General features: G+C 40.2%; 1 protein-coding gene across 2 annotated transcripts; it reads left to right on the top strand.

Moving 5' to 3' along the window:
- The first annotated feature begins 91 nt into the window (after nt 1–91).
- raf1a (Raf-1 proto-oncogene, serine/threonine kinase a) lies at nt 92–13,673 on the top strand. Of its 2 annotated transcripts, none has more exons than XM_058051434.2 (17): nt 92–770; nt 5,493–5,719; nt 5,858–5,970; nt 6,657–6,759; nt 6,845–7,002; nt 7,096–7,185; nt 8,114–8,267; nt 8,910–8,934; nt 9,071–9,180; nt 9,277–9,394; nt 9,526–9,610; nt 9,729–9,905; nt 9,967–10,013; nt 10,507–10,625; nt 10,712–10,843; nt 12,373–12,507; nt 12,577–13,672. In XM_058051434.2, the coding sequence occupies exons 2-17, from the start codon at nt 5,519–5,521 to the stop codon at nt 12,715–12,717; spliced, it is 1,908 nt and encodes a 635-aa protein (XP_057907417.1). In that variant the 5' UTR covers nt 92–770; nt 5,493–5,518; the 3' UTR covers nt 12,718–13,672. The 2 variants fall into 2 exon arrangements, with proteins under 2 accessions (XP_057907417.1, XP_057907420.1); XM_058051437.2 differs by lacking the exon at nt 92–770 and adding an exon at nt 8,685–8,804 and having other exon boundaries at nt 5,504–5,719; nt 12,577–13,673.
- The last annotated feature ends 3,082 nt before the right edge of the window (nt 13,674–16,755 follow it).

Here is a 16,755-nt window from a genome sequence, read left to right as displayed (position 1 = left end):
TTACTTTCCCTTGCGCTGCTGCAAGCAAAGCCTTTCCTCCAAACCGGTAGTGAGTTGCTTTTTGTTGGTTTTCAAAAGATATATTATTTACTAAAGTACTGTATTCTTTGGAATAGAACGCAGCATGCGAAAATTGAAACTGACTTCTTTGGTCCTGTCTGCAATATGAGTGGTTATAAGTATGGAAATAAGATTAGTACTAGATTGTGATAGATAGATGCCGCCTGTGTGTGAAATCGTTAGGCGATATTAAGGGGCAAAAACATGGTGGTTAGAGTGGGAGGGCTTTAGTCCAGTGTGACTGATGCTAGCCGCTCGTTGTGACTGCGAGCTCTTGTTTCAAACGCTGTCGTCAGACAGACGCAAGACACGAAGTCAAACCTTTTCACCTTCTACCGTCCAAACGTAAATATTGATTGTCAGACGACGCGGTAGTCCGCAATGGAGCCGGATTTTATTTTAAAACCGCCCCTTTCGAGCTAGAAGACGAACCCGCGTCGTGTCACTTTTTTGTGGCGGCCGACCGATTTCAACCTTCTCTTGTTCGCCTTTAGAGATCAAACTTTTCCTCGCTTGTTTTTGAAGCAACCAGCCTGTGACCTTCACGTCGTCCACTCTTAGTGAGTATTGGGGAATCTTTTGTATGCCAAAGGCAAGACGATCCGCCGAACTTTTCGCCTTTTCTTTGAATTCGTTGCAAATATGATGATGTCATCGACGCCACTTTTTCCTCAAGTTATGGCGGAGCACAACTTTCCCGACTTCTCTTGGTAAGCTTATACATACATGCACACAAACTTACACAAACATAGCACCATTTGCTGCCTTATAGCACAAGCACTGTGGTAGTTATGTGGAAACACGGCTAACCATAAATAACTCTAGATGCGTAAACCGCTTCTCTGGAGAAATGTGTGAGAATAGTGTTTTAAAGCGCTTGTTGCTGTTGGGTTGTGGTTGTGTGGGGGGGCTATACCAACTTCCACCTTAATGGTTTTAACTGTTTTACTAACTCTTTTGTTTCACATTCTTTTGTTGTCATTTATTGGAGCAAGATGGCCCAACTTGATATGAATATATTTCAGCTACCTTACATTTATAATTTTATTACCTAAGTCAGGATTCTAAATCTGTCTGCTTTCTGTAGACTGACCACAAATGACCAAAGCTAAAAAGGTGGACTTATTTTGACTTCCACATTTTTCCTGGTGGATAAAATATGCTTCATAATTTGATCTTTTCTGGGAAAGTTTACACAAAGCATTCCTTGAACTAGTTTGGTGATTGTAGTGGCTCTTTGGGGTGGGTTCACTCACCAGAATCCCAACAACAGTCCAGAATCCAATGGCCTGGACTAAGACCACCTGAGAGATGGGTCTAGGTTCTCCTGCCACCAGGTTCTTCTAGTCCAGAGTGTGGAAAGTGTGAATGCTGACAGAAGCAACTGACCACAAACATTGGGCATGATGTCAACAAACATCACCCTACGCAAACAAAAACCTGAGTGAAAGTAATCAAAATAGAAAGAGACCAGAAGCTAATTATAGTCATAAAACATAACTGGCTCTTTTCAACAAAGGGATCGGGTTGGTTATATAAGTTTATATATAGTATATATAAGTGTGTATATATATATAGTGTGTGTATATATATATATAAGTATCTCATAAGTAAAGGTCTACAAGTGTGAACACAATGTGTATGTGTACTATAAGGACAGTTGTGTAAGCTTACATAATTTATATTATGTAAAAATATTTTGTGTTGTAAAAGCTTGGAAATATGATTTTGGATTTTCTATCTAAACATATATTAAATATCAGTATTACATCCTACGTTAACCTACCAAAAAGATGATTATTACCTCCTACAAGGGAGTTATTTGTTAACCTACCTTATCTATTTGCTTGAGCTAACTTTCATTGAACATGGTGAAAGGGGCACAGGGTAATCGAATTTAATATGGAGGCAATATTGTTAAAAATATATCTGACTCTGGTTGAGATTGATACACGTCTCCCCCCTCCCCAGGATAAAGGAGAAATTGGCCTCTATAGTAATAAGTAAGAGAAACACCCCCACATGTAGTCTTTAGTGGACAAAGTAAGTGTGACCTCTGTCTTCACTTACTGTTTTCAGTGAGGTGAAGCAGAGCATTTGGTGTGTACACTGCAAAGCCGTGCACGTTAGCGAGCGATTTGGTTTCTTTGAGACGGATCATTTTACATTCTCGATGCAACCTAGCACTTAAAGCTCTCCCTCGCAACCCGGCTGGAGACACCAAATTACCTCATGCAAAATAATCCAACATCGTCTGTTTCCATTTGGATTATATATTCCAGTATTTAAAATGAGGCATCTGTGATTGCTTAGCGAGGATGTATCTGGATATTGTTATTCTTTACTGTTGTATACATGCCAGAAGGGAGAGTTTCTGTTTGTTCCAATTGTGCCAGTGGTGCTGTAGTTTTAGAAGAATTTGTGCTTTAGTTGAGATTTTCTGTCGCACACGAGGAAGGCTTGCCATGGTGCCTAGGCATAGGTTCCCTACCTGTGGTAGAGGGACTTCTGGGGGAGACAAAAGAGCTATGAGTTGCAGTAGTTGATGCGCAGCGTTACCAGACTGAACAACGTTGGAGGCAGCGTGGACAGTGAGTAATGGGCAGAGTCAGTTATTGTTGCGCCGGTAAAAATAAGTCGAATGGGTGATGTTGTTGATCTGGGATTGGGACTAGTGTACTACTCAAGATGAAACTCAGACCCTGAGGGAAGGGGAAATGTCAATGGTGTTGATAGTGATGATTTTGTACCAATAAGGATAAATTGTTTATGTCAGTGTTTAGTTTTAAGAACTTTTTCAGGTAAGGTGAAGGAGGAAGAATGGACTATGGCGTTTGTTTGGTGGAGATGCCAAGCTGGGTGTCGTCAGTGAAACAGTAGGAATTGGATGTTGAATTTGCGAAAGATGGAGGGGATGAAGGTAGTTAACGAAGAAAAAGGGCCCTCGAACAGAGCCCTGGGGCACACTGTTACTTGAAAGATTTCAACTGTATGAACTGACGGCTTGTGAGATAGGAATGAAACCAGTCAAGGCGGGTGTTAATGATGCCAATGGATGATAATCCATTGAAGAGGAAGGGGTGTGAGATGGTGTCAAAGGCCAGACTTGGAGGGTTTACGTCAAATATTATGCTGTAGTGCAAGTTTCTTGTAGCATCTGGAGGCAGCAACACTGATAGGAGTATAGGTCATGAATGCGTAGAAAAATGGACAACTGTGTCTACCATTACTGGCTATTAAAGACAATTAAGTACAATACATATGAATGGAGAAAGCCGAATGGTTGTATTTGGTGATGGGAAAAAAGTAGTTTAATGTTTTTGTGCAAACTGCTAGCCATCTGGGTGAAGATGCTCATCATAAATTCAATAGAGACCAACAGTTGCCTGGCAGGTAATATATTTGCATAATCACTTCTGGCTCTTAGAATTCCTTCTTATGCAAATTTGCAGGTGAGACACAGAGACATGTTGCCAAGTCTCGCAAGAGAAACAAGCGACAAGCTCTCAGAGCAAGACCAAACTGGGGAACTTGGGAATTTGCAAAAACGAGCACAAACCAACAGGAAAGCTGAGATGCTTTGTTTATATGTTGGAATTCTGCTGTTGATGCCCTAAAACACACACACAACCAAATTTGCAGATAAAACTGTCACCACACAATTAAACACAACACTTTGCAAACACAGTGCTAATGGCCTGTGTAATGTATTGTTATTTTGCGGACAGGAAGCTGTTTATGCTGTTACTGCCGCACAATAAAATATGAATTCTAAACATATTAATTTCTGCAAGTATTTATCAGTAATGCTGTGAAAATGTGAATATTTACTTTGCAAGTCGATTTGTGTGCACCCCTATATTTTCTGCTTGTGCCCTCAATTTTTAAGTTAGTGGCTACTTACTATGCACCTGATTTAAAAAAAAAACAAAACAAAACTCTGGTGTACAGTTGCAAACATTCAGATTCTACTGGGATCGTGAAAAATTTCAATCGCAACCAAAAGAAATAGGCATAAATACCAACAAAAACTGCAAAAAGGTTTGGCTTAACTTCATAAATCACAGTGCTCAGCTCAGTACAACACAATGATATCATGCAAAGGAGGGTGTACGACCAAACTGATGTTCACACATGAATGGTGTAGAAATAACAAGAGTATATCGTCTTTAATGCACGACATCAGATACAATACAGATTTGGCTCTAATAAACGCTATAATGTTGTATTGACAAAATCAGGGTCACAAAACACATTGAAGCAGCAATCAAAGTACGTATACTACAATGACTGTAAGAGCAGCATCATCACTCAACGGATCCCTCCTAATCGTACTCAGGCTAAATAATTAAAATACTGAGCTATTTCTTCGTGAACAGGTACAATCATTCTTATCAGTTAATTTTTTGGTCTGAGCCAAATTATGCCTTAGTTGCTGTTGCTGACATGTTTTTCTTCAGACCAAAAAACTTTGTTGAGACTGAATCGACAGGCTACTTGCTGGTTGCACCTAAATAGTGGACTTCATTCTGCATCGGTTTCTTCAAGACTCAATTAACCAACATGCCACCATGCATGCAGTCATGCATATCTAATCAGATTGCTCAAATTGTGACCCTGCTCACTTTATGTATTTGCTTTGTAACTGGTTTGGTATGCCTTTTTTTGGGTCATTTCAGCTTACATTGTTTCTCATTGTTCACACTTTTTTTTGCTGTGTAAAAATCAATTCAAGATTGCTTTTAAAATCAGAAGAAATGTGCACCCCCTGCTTCCTTCTGTGAAGCAAATTTGAGTCTCTTGATTGACCAAAGGAGTGTGACTGGTTTTCTTGGTGTGTAGACCCAAGATCAGAACCAGATCTGTCCAGGATCTACCTTACCCTCTCACCCAATGCCGCCTTCTACCCTTCAGTCGATAAGCATTACAGATAATTTGGGGTTGCGTTTTTGACATTGTGTATACTTTTGAGAGGTAAATATAAAATATGCAACAATCTCACAATGGTAGTTTTGGGTGCAACTGTGGAATGTTGTGAAGCAGCAATGTTCTATAAAAATAGCTGTAAAAATCTGCAGCAACTGTAAAATGTTATCTGTCAGTAGCAGCCAACATCTCTAGAATGTTTCCACTTCCTTGAATGTTGGCCGTGAACATTTAAGGCTAGAAAAATGTTAGTCTTTGAAGTCATTACTAACCGATGAAATGTGACAGCAATCTAAAAATAGACTCAGTAGAGCTTATTACATTTATCCTAATTAAAATATCTATCACTTTCATTTTGCTGGTTATTTTAATACACATTGATATTGAGTCTTTGGGCAGCTTCCCTGCCATCCAGAAGACAAGACAACTAATGTAGTATTGATTGAGTCAGCTGATGATGTGAGCTTTTAAAGCATGCAAGTTTGCGTATGGTTCATTTTTTCCAGACCATTGAGAGCACTTGGCTTTACTAATGGAGCACCTCCAGGGAGCGTGGAAGACCCTGAGCAACGGCTTTGGAATGAAGGACTCTGCTTTCGAAGGTCCGTGCCTTTCACCGACTATGGTCCAGGGATTTTCCTGCCAGCGTCACTCCTCAGATGACAGTAAGATACCCGACTCAAAGGCGAGCAGCACCATCCGTGTCTACCTCCCAAACCAGCAGCGTACTGTGGTGAGCTGATTTCTATCATGTATATAAGGCATATTGGTTTTCGATTAAGGTTGCTGGAGCACTGACTGGCGTCCTTTTTAATTCAAGCGGAGCCATGCTGTCAGACTAAAGAATGAACAAGTACTTTGTCTTCCGTAGGTAAATGTACGGCCAGGTATGACTTTGCAAAGCTGCTTGATTAAAGCGCTCATGGTGCGAGGCCTGCAGCCTCAGTGTTGTGCCGTTTTCAGACTCCATTCTGGACAGAGGAGGTGAGACATTTTTTTTATGGAATTGTGGAATCATCCACAATCCTTATGTGGGACATGAACACATATGTCTTGCTCTTTTGTGCACATTCTTAAAAATATAAAAAGAAAAAGCTCACGTAATGGGAACAATATGTAAACAACTATAAAGGCTTCTGAAAAAGCTACCACATTGCTCAATTTGCAAATAATGAGACGTGCATATTAACCAAGCTACAGTGACATTATTATTTTTAACATTGTTATGACAATTAAACTATGACACTTCACCTCACTGCATCAGACTACTACCAAAAAGGTAAGGCTACATGTTGGAGCTGTGTTTTTATTTTTTCGTTTGGAAAAGTTAACTCTAGTTGTTGGTGTTTGTTTCTATTTTGCTATGTGAAATCAATGTGCATAAAAGGACCAAAATACGGCTAAATACTGTAAGCATGTTATCATTAATGTACCAGTGGTTTGTAGGCAGCATACTGTAGGTCATGTGCGGTAATGAGCTGTCTGTTTTTATCTGTTTGTGTATCTTTACAATGCTCAGAAAATAGAAAGGCATGTATTCATGTCTCACATAAGGATTGTGGATGATGGGCAAAATTTATAAGAAAGTACAGTTTTCTTTTAAGTACTGCAGTTATCATACTCAACTTCTTTCATGACAATAAAGTGTTGTTTTTCCTTTTTCATAACAGTAAAAAACTACGGATGGATTGGAATACTGACTCCACCTCCCTGATCGGGGAAGAGTTGCTGGTGGAGGTTTTAGATCATGTCCCTCTGACCACGCATAATTTTGTGAGTGCCTGAAGTGTCTACGTTCACTTTCAAATAAGTATCCCTGACCAAAAATGACAAATCTTAATTCTTCCTTATTTTTCAGGTCCGGAAAACATATCTGAAGCTAGCGTTCTGTGACATTTGCCAGAAGTTTCTTTTGAACGGTTTCCGTTGCCAAACGTGTGGCTACAAGTTCCATGAGCATTGCAGCACCAAAGTACCCACAATGTGTGTGGACTGGAGTAATATTCGGCAACTCCTGTAAGATTCCCCATTACATTACAACTAAACCATGTTTGTATGAAAGGATGAATTTATTTAAAGTTGAGTCACTCTTTGTCTCTCTTCACTCAGTCTGTATCCAACACCTGGCGAGAGTGGCGCCCCATCACTTCCCCCTTTGACGTCTCGGAGAATGAGAGAATCCCTTACTCGCTTTCCAAGGTATGTCTGCTTAAAATGTAAACTACCATTTCTGTTGTTGTCTGTTGATTCCAGCTTAAATGCAAGCCCTTTGTCCATATTGATGATATTGATAGGCGTCATGTTTTTCTTCTAAACCGGTATAGTCGTGTTCTGATTTACAAAGCGCCTTAATTGTAATTGAATTAAATCCTGTTTTTAATTACATCCTCAGCTTTACGGGGGCTTACCAGTCCAAGGGCTGATGTAACAAGAGATGTGAAAAGAGCCTGTTGTTTCAGCAGCACTTCAAATTGTTTAAAAGCACTCTCAGCTGCCAAATTAGCACATTCACAGTAAAGTCTTTCCATGTAGAGCAAGTGCTGTATTGAAACTCTGTTTATTCCGCCTAGTAGTGAATTCCATGTTGTCCGATTTTCTGTTTCAAATGTGACATGTCATCAGACATGCTGGTTGCAGGCCTCACAACGGACAGATGGGTGGATCAGATGTTGTGCAAGCACATCTGCAACATACTAACCTTAGGTTTCTAAACAAAGATGAATAAATGACATTGCTCTTCCTTATGACCGCAGAATCCAATATTTCTAGTTTTCCCCATAACTGTAAAAAGTATTTATGGAGCAAACTATAGGGGGTTAATTGTTGAGCATCAGAAAGTAAACGCAGATTTTTTCAGACTGTTTCAGCCCCACAAACATTTCTGAAGACAAGCCAACCATCAGTCAAACACACCTAGAAGTGGATAGTCCAGTTGTAATGTGTACACAAAAGACTGCCGACACTGCAACACTCTGATCAAACTAAGGCACAGTTTACACAACAGAAGTCTAGCAACTATGCATAAGTTGAACAACACATTTTATTTGCCTTTATGTTTCCAGCATGCGATTACAAACTATTTCATTTTGAATCTTAATATGCCATTCTCTCTCTCTCTCCCGCATAGCTCTGCCCACCGATATTCTACACCCCATGCCTTCAACTATGTCACGCCTTACTCACCCACGGGGGGCGGTCTCTCCCAGAGGCAACGCTCGACTTCTACTCCAAACGTCCATGTGGTTAGCACAACTCTGCCTGTAGACAGCAGCATGATTGAGGTAACTACACACCATGCGGTCCTCTTGGTGCTCCTGTAGGTGCAGTTAGCCACCCCTAAAATATCTCCCGGCTCCTCCCCGTATACATCTCAGGCATTCAAACTATCCAAGCCTTGCTCTTTTCTACTTCTTATATATTGTCTGTGTAAACTAACCTGGATGAGGCAAACCCTGTTTTGTGGTATTCACCACATGGCGTCTTGTTTAAATAATTGAGAGCTCAACATCCCCATTGTTGTTGTAGTTTCTTATTTTTCACACTACCTGCTTCTGTATTATTTCAAACATTTCCCTTTTATTCTCTTTAGTTACAAACTTCAGCATCCCTCCTGTTTTATTTCTTGTTATGCCCCTCCTTACTTTCTTTTCTTCATTTTCTGTCCCCGTTGACTGTTGTTGTCCCCTCCTGGGGAGTAGCTAGACTGCCTGAATACCTTCCCCACCTCCTGGTGCCATAGATTCTGGCTGAAGAGGAAAGTAGGTATTGTCCACTTCTCCCAGTCTTTTGTTGAGACCTCATCTGAGAGTCCAGAAAAGGTTAGAGAGCAGAGCATGTGTGTGCAGTCTGCATGGCCTGGCATCTTCCCAGGCAAACTGTTTTCACATCTTTGTTGCAAACCTGAACCTTTTTGTCCGTTCTAGGATGCAATGCGGGATCATGACTCGGGTAAGTTTTCTTTTATCCTGGACTGCCACATTGTTTCTGCTGTGTTGTTTACATTTCTACTTTAATTTAGTCAACTTTAAGAAAGCTTTATGAGGTAGCCATAAACTCTTAATTCTATTTCTTTGTCCTCCTACAGCTGGTAGTTCCCCCAACCAGAGTCCTACAGGCTGGTCCCAAACCAAAGCACCTGCACCAGCTCAGCGGGAGCGGTCGACGTCCTTTAATACTCAGGAAAAGAATAAAATTGTAATTTTTCCCGGCTTTGTTGTCTGTGTGTGTATAGTCAATGATGTTTGTCTTGTTTACTAACATTTGCACCTTTTTGGTTTTGTGTTAATCCAGAGGCCTCGGGACAAACGTGACTCTAGTTACTACTGGGAGATTGAAGCCAGTGAGGTGTATCTGCACTCCCGCATTGGTTCAGGCTCCTTTGGAACTGTATACAAAGGGAAATGGCATGGTAGGAATGATGGGGGCAGAAGGGGCAGGACACGTTCTGATGCAACAACTAACATGCTTACATTTCCCCTTGTTGCTCCTTGCTTTACATCTCAGCAAATTCAAGTCCTATATTGTTTTGGATTTTTATAGGTGATGTAGCAGTGAAGATTTTAAAGGTGACTTACCCCACGCCAGAGCAATTTCAGGCATTTAGAAATGAAGTAGCTGTTCTAAGGTAAGAAATGATTCCAATAAATATTATAGTCCTTGAAATGTTGTTGTCGCTTGTTTGGTCTACAGTGACTCATCTGTTAGAAACTTTATCTTCTTTTCTTGGCCACATCTGCTCACAGAAAGACACGGCATGTCAACATCCTGTTGTTTATGGGCTACATGACAAAAGACAACCTGGCCATTGTGACCCAGTGGTGTGAGGGCAGCAGCCTCTACAAACACATTCATGTCTTGGAGACCAACTTCAAGATGATCCAGCTTATAGACATTGCAAGGCAGACGGCTCAGGGCATGGAGTAGGTCATAAACAATGATCCTTGTCTGACTCTGAATATCTAACCTATTCTTCTCTTTCAGCTATCTGCATGCGAAGAACATCATTCATCGTGACATGAAGTCCAACAGTATCCTTCTCATCAGTGCTCTTGAAAAAGTGCTCTAACTATGCATCTTTTACTGATGTGCTTTTATTATGATGGCCGGACTTACAGGGAGCGTTAAGCTGAGTTTGCCCGAGTGTTGCTGAACAGGCCGGGAGGTGGTTGTTTTTTTGTACTTTTATGCAAAAGTAAACATATGGCATCAATTTCAAGTAAATTTACGGAATGATATAGTGCCAGAACAGGCTGCTGCGAAACAGAAAGGAAATATGGAAACTTTTAAAATATACATAATTAACAAAATAAACATTAAACAAGGAAAGAAGTGGAAAAATGAATTATACACAAGGGGTAACTTACAATATTCACATTGTTAACTGGATGAGGTTGCCAATAAAGCTGTAGTGTGAAATATATCTTTCCGTTTGTTTGAACTCCCACATATACATTTGCACAGGTGAGTTACTACAGTGTGTCTTGTCAGTATTTCAGTTATGAGTCTTTGACAACAGGGAAGATATATTTTTGCATGAGGGGCTGACCGTCAAAATTGGCGACTTTGGTCTCGCAACCGTAAAGGCCAGGTGGAGTGGTTCGCACCAGGTGGAGCAGCCTTCTGGCTCCATTCTCTGGATGGTTTGTGAACAAGCTTTAACATTGGTACAGAAATGATATATGAAAAATACCCTTGTGATATAAAAATGGTCTCTGTCTCTTCAAAGGCTCCTGAAGTTATACGGATGCAGGACAACAATCCCTACAGCTTCCAATCAGATGTCTATTCCTATGGAATTGTTCTTTTTGAGCTCATGACTGGGGAGCTCCCGTACTCCCAGATAGCAAACAGAGACCAGGTATGAAGCAGTCTTTAAACACGGTACTTCTGTAAGGTAGCATTTTCTAAATCAAGTTTATCTTAGCTGGGGTTCATGATGATCAACTCACACTTTGCTGACCTGCACCAGCAACTTGAGAGCCATTATTCTTCATAGTCTGCAATTTCTGTGACATCCCTGACTAGACTAGAATCACAGCCTAAGCTGCCCAATATCTGTCAGGCTATCTGTGAGTTTTCATACCCCCATGCAGCAATCCACACACGTATGATCATTATGATGTTCTCCACCACCGTAAATATCCTGGTAGCTTCCCTGTTACAAGTGAAATTTCTCAACATGTGGCTGAATTCCTCCCTTTACCACTGCGGCTTTTTAACTCGGATTCACCCACTTTGCCAAACTGTCTCATTTGGTGGACAATTCAGTTGCCTTCACTCCAAAGGTGTCCTTGGAGCAAGTGTGCTGTGTATATTTGATCTTGGCTCTTAGGTGGCTCTATAGGAGTAGATGTTAAATAGTACCTGGCAAAAGTGGTGTGTTGTTGTGTCTTTGGAGAAGCAGCAACCATTGGCCTAACTTTAGAAACACACCCGTAAATGTGTGTGTGGTTTGATGTCCCTTTTCAGGTCACATGGCCTGACCTGGCTTGTGTCTGGGTCCTTGCTAACTGCTATATTGTCTCTAAATTCAAATTAGATTTGCCCATGTGGAATTTTCCCATATACAGTAAAGTGTCGTTATATCGATATTGTCGGGAGTCGGAAAAAATATCGACATAACCGGACTGTCGGTATATCCGATCCTGCGCCGAACTGCATTAAAAGTGGGCAATAATGCACTCGACATTGTTCTATACACACGAGAGAAACCACGAACGCCAGCATGTACATATGAAAAACAGCGATCATTGCAAGCGATAAAAAGATATCTGAATACAACACAATTAAATACATGTATTTGTACGCTTGTGTTTTCGTTGGAATAGGTGTGTATGCTATGTCAGTTGGTTCTTCTGTTGCAGTCATGTGTTTGGCCAGCTATGTGGGGCGGGTTGAGCATGACCTGTGAACCAGGAAGTGTGGGAATCGGTGTGTGTGCTGCACTCTGGTGGTGGAAGTGTGAAAAATAAAGTTGACTGGAAGCAGCCGTCGCCGTGTTCTTTTTTGGTATTGAAATCCTTAAGCAAAGATTGATTTAAGCTGCTTTTGTATCGATATAAGCAGACCAAATTGGCTGGCGGGAGATGAAAAGGGCATCGTAGTAACCGGATTATGATAATAACCGGGTATCGTACTAACGGAACTAATTATATCATAAAAGACTAGAAATTTGCCGGGAAATGAAAATAGTATCGTAATAAGCAGTACTTCGTTATAACCGATATCGATATAACGAGACTTTACTGTATTATCCTTTTATGCTAAAGCATGGTGAGCATGCATCATGCCATCATAATAGCCTACGTGTGTTCTCGGACATTCAGGCCAGTTGATAGGGTGTCCTGTGATGCCAAATACAAATCAACTTTCTCCCTGTGCTGTCAGATTATCTTTATGGTGGGACGTGGCTATCTGTCACCTGACCTCAGCAAGCTGTACAAGAACTGCCCCAAAGCCATGAAAAGGTTGGTTGCTGACTGCATCAAGAAGTCCAAGGATGAGAGGCCGCTCTTCCCACAGGTGAGCTTGTTTGCGTCTGTCTGGTGAGTTTCATGGTCGTGCTAATTCTTATTTCTGTTCTTTTTGTAGATCCTGTCCTCTATTGAGCTTCTACAGCATGCCCTGCCTAAAATAAACCACAGTGCCTCTGAACCGTCCCTGCACAGAGCCTCTCACACTGAGGATATCAATGCTTGTACTCTGACCTCCACAAAGCTGCCTATTTTTTAAAGGATCAGACAGCTCCTCCTCCTTCTCCTCTCCTTATGCAGCCCCTTCTCTCAAATTCACCCAGCAGTTCAATACTCTGAGCACACAAACCCTTTGCATATTAAAACAATAATACTTCAAAGCAGTACTCATCACTATACTATGGAGGGAAGAGGAACGAGGGAAGGGCAGAGTGGAGAGATAGACATTGGATGGAGTGGTGCAGTAGGATGTACAAATGAAAAGGGTGTAGGCAGAGCCCGGCCCATTGCATCGCTGCACGTTCAAAGAAGTATACAGTGCCTCTTTGTAAATATATGCACAGACAATTTACCTACATCGACAGTGACAAGTAGACATTGAAGGAGGCGTGAAGAATTGCTTCTCTTGGCTCTGTGAAGTGAAGCACATGCAACTATTTTGCCGCCCTTTTTTTTTTTCTTTTTTTTTGAACAGGACCTTTTTTTCCAGTAGGAAACTCTGCTGCCTTAAGAGGAAACACACAAAGCTCCTGCACAAGATCACCTCTGGCAAACACAGCTGCTGGATGTAGTCCATTCAGTTGTGGCTTCATTTTGCATTGTCTTAAGTGCTAAAAGGACTGGATATGGGGAATATTTTTTTTTAATTGTCTTTGACAGCATTAAATTTTGATTTCAAGTCATGTCAGCGTAACTGAAGCCTGTCAAATGATGAGCACGGGTAACAATGGAAGTTGATGAATTTGCACATTTTGGCAAAAAGCAGTAGTTTTCTTTTTACAGTCTACACAGAAGCTTGTAGCTGATCTGTCCGCACGATATAAATAGGCTGGACGTTTAGGCCGTTGTCTTAAATATTTAAAGTGATTTGAAACTAATTTGTTTTATCGGGTCTCATTTAGGAGATCAAATGTTTTAATGTCAACTTGGTGAGAAAGTTGCCTATTTACTATTTTAATAAAATTAAGATAAATTCTTTGCCAAACAAGCTGTGAATTTATTTACTCATAGGCGACATGCTTTTAACGTGATAAGTACAGTGGAACCTTGGTTAGCGTCATTCATTCTTTCCAGAAGGTTTGACTCAAACCGAAACGGATGTTAACCAAATCAACTTTACACACAAACGGATCCAGTTAATCCATTCCAGAATGCTAATAATGTTTTATAAAGTGGAACCTTGGTTAGCGTCATTCATTCTTTTCAGAAGGTCTGACTTAAACCGAAACGGATGTTAACCAAATCAACTTTTCACACAAACAGATCCAGTTAATCCATTCCAGAATGCTAATAATGTTTTATAAAGTGGAACCTTGGTTAGCGTCATTCATTCTTTCCAGGTCTGACTCAAACCGAAACGGATGTTAACCAAATCAACTTTTCATACAAACAGACCCAGTTAATCCATTCCACAATACTAATAATGTTTTATAAAAAAAATCATAGTTTTATATGCATATAACAATTCAAATTGCACATAAATACATGTAAATGATGAATAAAAAAGGGAAACTGGGGCATTTAACATCACTTTTACCTTCACTGAAGGTGGTTGTGATTTATTTTGCTGCCATATTGTGACATCTAAACTAAATTATAGTAAAACTACAAAAGTGTTAACTATTTTGAGAGTCAACTGCTGACATTATAGGCGAGCAATAACTTCCTTTTCCGTTTGGACTGCCACTTAACCGAAAAACAAGGTCACCGGGGCAGACGTTGCACTGTATTATTATTTTTTTTTTGGGTTCGGTGACGGTACAATCCCACACACGTGTAAGTCTTAGAGGTGGGTTGTGATGTTTACTGTAGCGGTGGCAAAGTAGTGTGACCTTTTGGATGATCTAGCCCAGACACGCCACGGGGGATTCCACTGTTGGTGATGCCTCTGTGGAGTAAACACAGTAAAGAGTGGCAAACTCACAGTGGACAATAACAATGAGATAGCATGCTAGGTGTATGTTATGGCATACAGGGTAGACATCTTAATATTTAAAGGTTGTATCTGGAAGTATACCTCTTTTTTTAACTCTTGAGCCCTGCTGAAGTCGATAAACATGATGGACTTTCCAAAAAGGTCCATCATACGTTGAAATAGGCCTGATGTCATGCAAGGTGGCGCAACACAGCGACTGTAGATCAAACTGGCTATCTGCCATGTGGTTTGCTCTATTGGTTAATGTTCTATTTCTGCTTATTGAGGAGCCACATAGACTGGCCAAAGTGAAATCAGCTGAGGCCAAATGTTCTATATAAGCCCCATCTAGTCAGGGTTGCTTTTTATACCGTGCAGACTGTCTTTAGTTGCATGTTCTTGCACAGCTCCAAAACATCTAAGTTGCATACATCTACATTTCTCAAACTGCACAGATTTTTCCTGCTTTTCTTTCACCTCATATTTGGTGTGATTTTAATTTTATGTTCATGTCTTACATGTATTACACAATACATAATAACTATAATCACTATAAAGTACTGTAACCTACGGAGCATGTGCGACAATCATGTCAAACCGGATATCCGGTCGCATTGGTTTATCGTTCACAACCCCAAGCGAATTACAGAAAATACATTGGAAAAAAAATCTAACACAACCTCAAAAGTATCCATACCGAATTTTGAAAGGTAATATATCATATTGAGAAGAATATTAATAGGACTCAAGTTGTATTACATGCATGTATACACAGCATCTTTGATTTTTACCTGCCCCTTTTGCAGCCTGGCAGCCACTACTGACCCAGTAAGTGACTCACAATAAATCACATGTCGTTATTCACCCTGGCTATAAAGTATAAAACAGCAATAAGCAATAATTTTCCTCCTATATTATTATTACCAATAGCTTAGTTATGTAACCCTGCTGTTCCAGTTCTCTTATGGCTCATTTGTACCAGCAGGTGGCAGCAAGGCTCTCTTGTTTTCTAGGGAGTTAAATGTATGTCGATTGAATACTATACTGTACATAAAGGTGTTCTTCTGAAACCAAGAAAATCATAAAAATGCATGCTGGTTATTCTAAATAATGATTAGACACACTAAAAGTGTAAATTGCAGATTAGAATTGTGAATAATCATAATGAGTAGCTATCAGTGTGATTTAAGTGACACATATCAAACCCCGAAAAAGTAATGGTTTAATTCATTTTGAACATGCACAAAAGTTATGCTGGATAACATTTCCATGGTGATTATTATTATTATTATTATTTCTCTGGAAGAAGTACTTGCATTGTGGCATTGTGAACTGCAGTGTCGTCCTTTTGAAAAAGCTAGTCATTACCACAGCGAGGGCCATCAGACGAGGCATGCCCCCTGCATCCACATAACCATCCTCCATTTGACGCCCCTGCGCAACCAGAAGCCCCATTCTTCCATTTACTGTCAAGGTAAGTTTTTTTTCTCATCAGAGAATAAATCTTTGTATACGCAGCTTTCAATGTCTCATGTTTGGCGCTTCAATGCAAATTCCAAACAGGCAATTTTGTGGTGTGGAAGGATGTTTTTGTTCTCCAAACCCTTAAACCCAATCTGATTGGGTTATTGGACTACACCTGGCACCAGGAACAACCTTCATTTGGGCTGAGGATCGTCCCGTGTCTTGACGAACAGCGAATTGGATCCTCACGTTCAAGGCCGGTGATTATTTTTTTCTTGGCATTTTTGTTCCATAGCTAATAAATATGAATTTATCAACTTTTACTATGAATTTCCGACAGGACTATTTTAATAGAGTATATAAATAACAAACCATTCAACTTAAATATAAATGTAGGACACTTTTGAAAAGTAGTATAGTTTGTTTGCTGCTTCAATGTATTTTTGCAGTGGAGTATTCTGATCTTGGTTCCATTATTGCAGGAAAGGTCCATTCCAAATTTAACACAACCTGTGGTGATTCTTCTAAAATATGGAGATAAGATGTGGGGATTTTGCATCACATAATGTTTTGTAATGATCAAAGCCACACTCAATATAGGGGAATTATTATAGGGCAAGGAAGGAACCATATTTGGTAATGTAAAGTCAAAATGAATAGACGACACTCCCAGTCCCAGTCATTTATCACAGCATGCAA

The sequence above is a fragment of the Doryrhamphus excisus genome, linkage group LG15, assembly GCF_037039965.1.
Source record: "Doryrhamphus excisus strain RoL-2023G ecotype Guam linkage group LG15, RoL_Dexc_Guam_v1.1, whole genome shotgun sequence".
Classification (NCBI taxonomy): Eukaryota; Metazoa; Chordata; class Actinopteri; order Syngnathiformes; family Syngnathidae; genus Doryrhamphus; species Doryrhamphus excisus.
This window is presented reverse-complemented; position numbering and strand designations above follow the sequence as displayed.

What these genes read in the sequence shown, in the direction of transcription:
- raf1a (XM_058051437.2), top strand. Translation starts at nt 5,519, where the DNA reads ATGGAGCACCTCCAGGGAGCGTGGAAGACCCTGAGCAACGGCTTTGGA. An exon ending in CTGGCTCCATTCTCTGGATG is followed by an intron (nt 10,626 to 10,711) that starts GTTTGTGAACAA and finishes GTCTCTTCAAAG; the next exon opens with GCTCCTGAAGTTATACGGAT. An exon ending in AGATAGCAAACAGAGACCAG is followed by an intron (nt 10,844 to 12,372) that starts GTATGAAGCAGT and finishes CTGTGCTGTCAG; the next exon opens with ATTATCTTTATGGTGGGACG.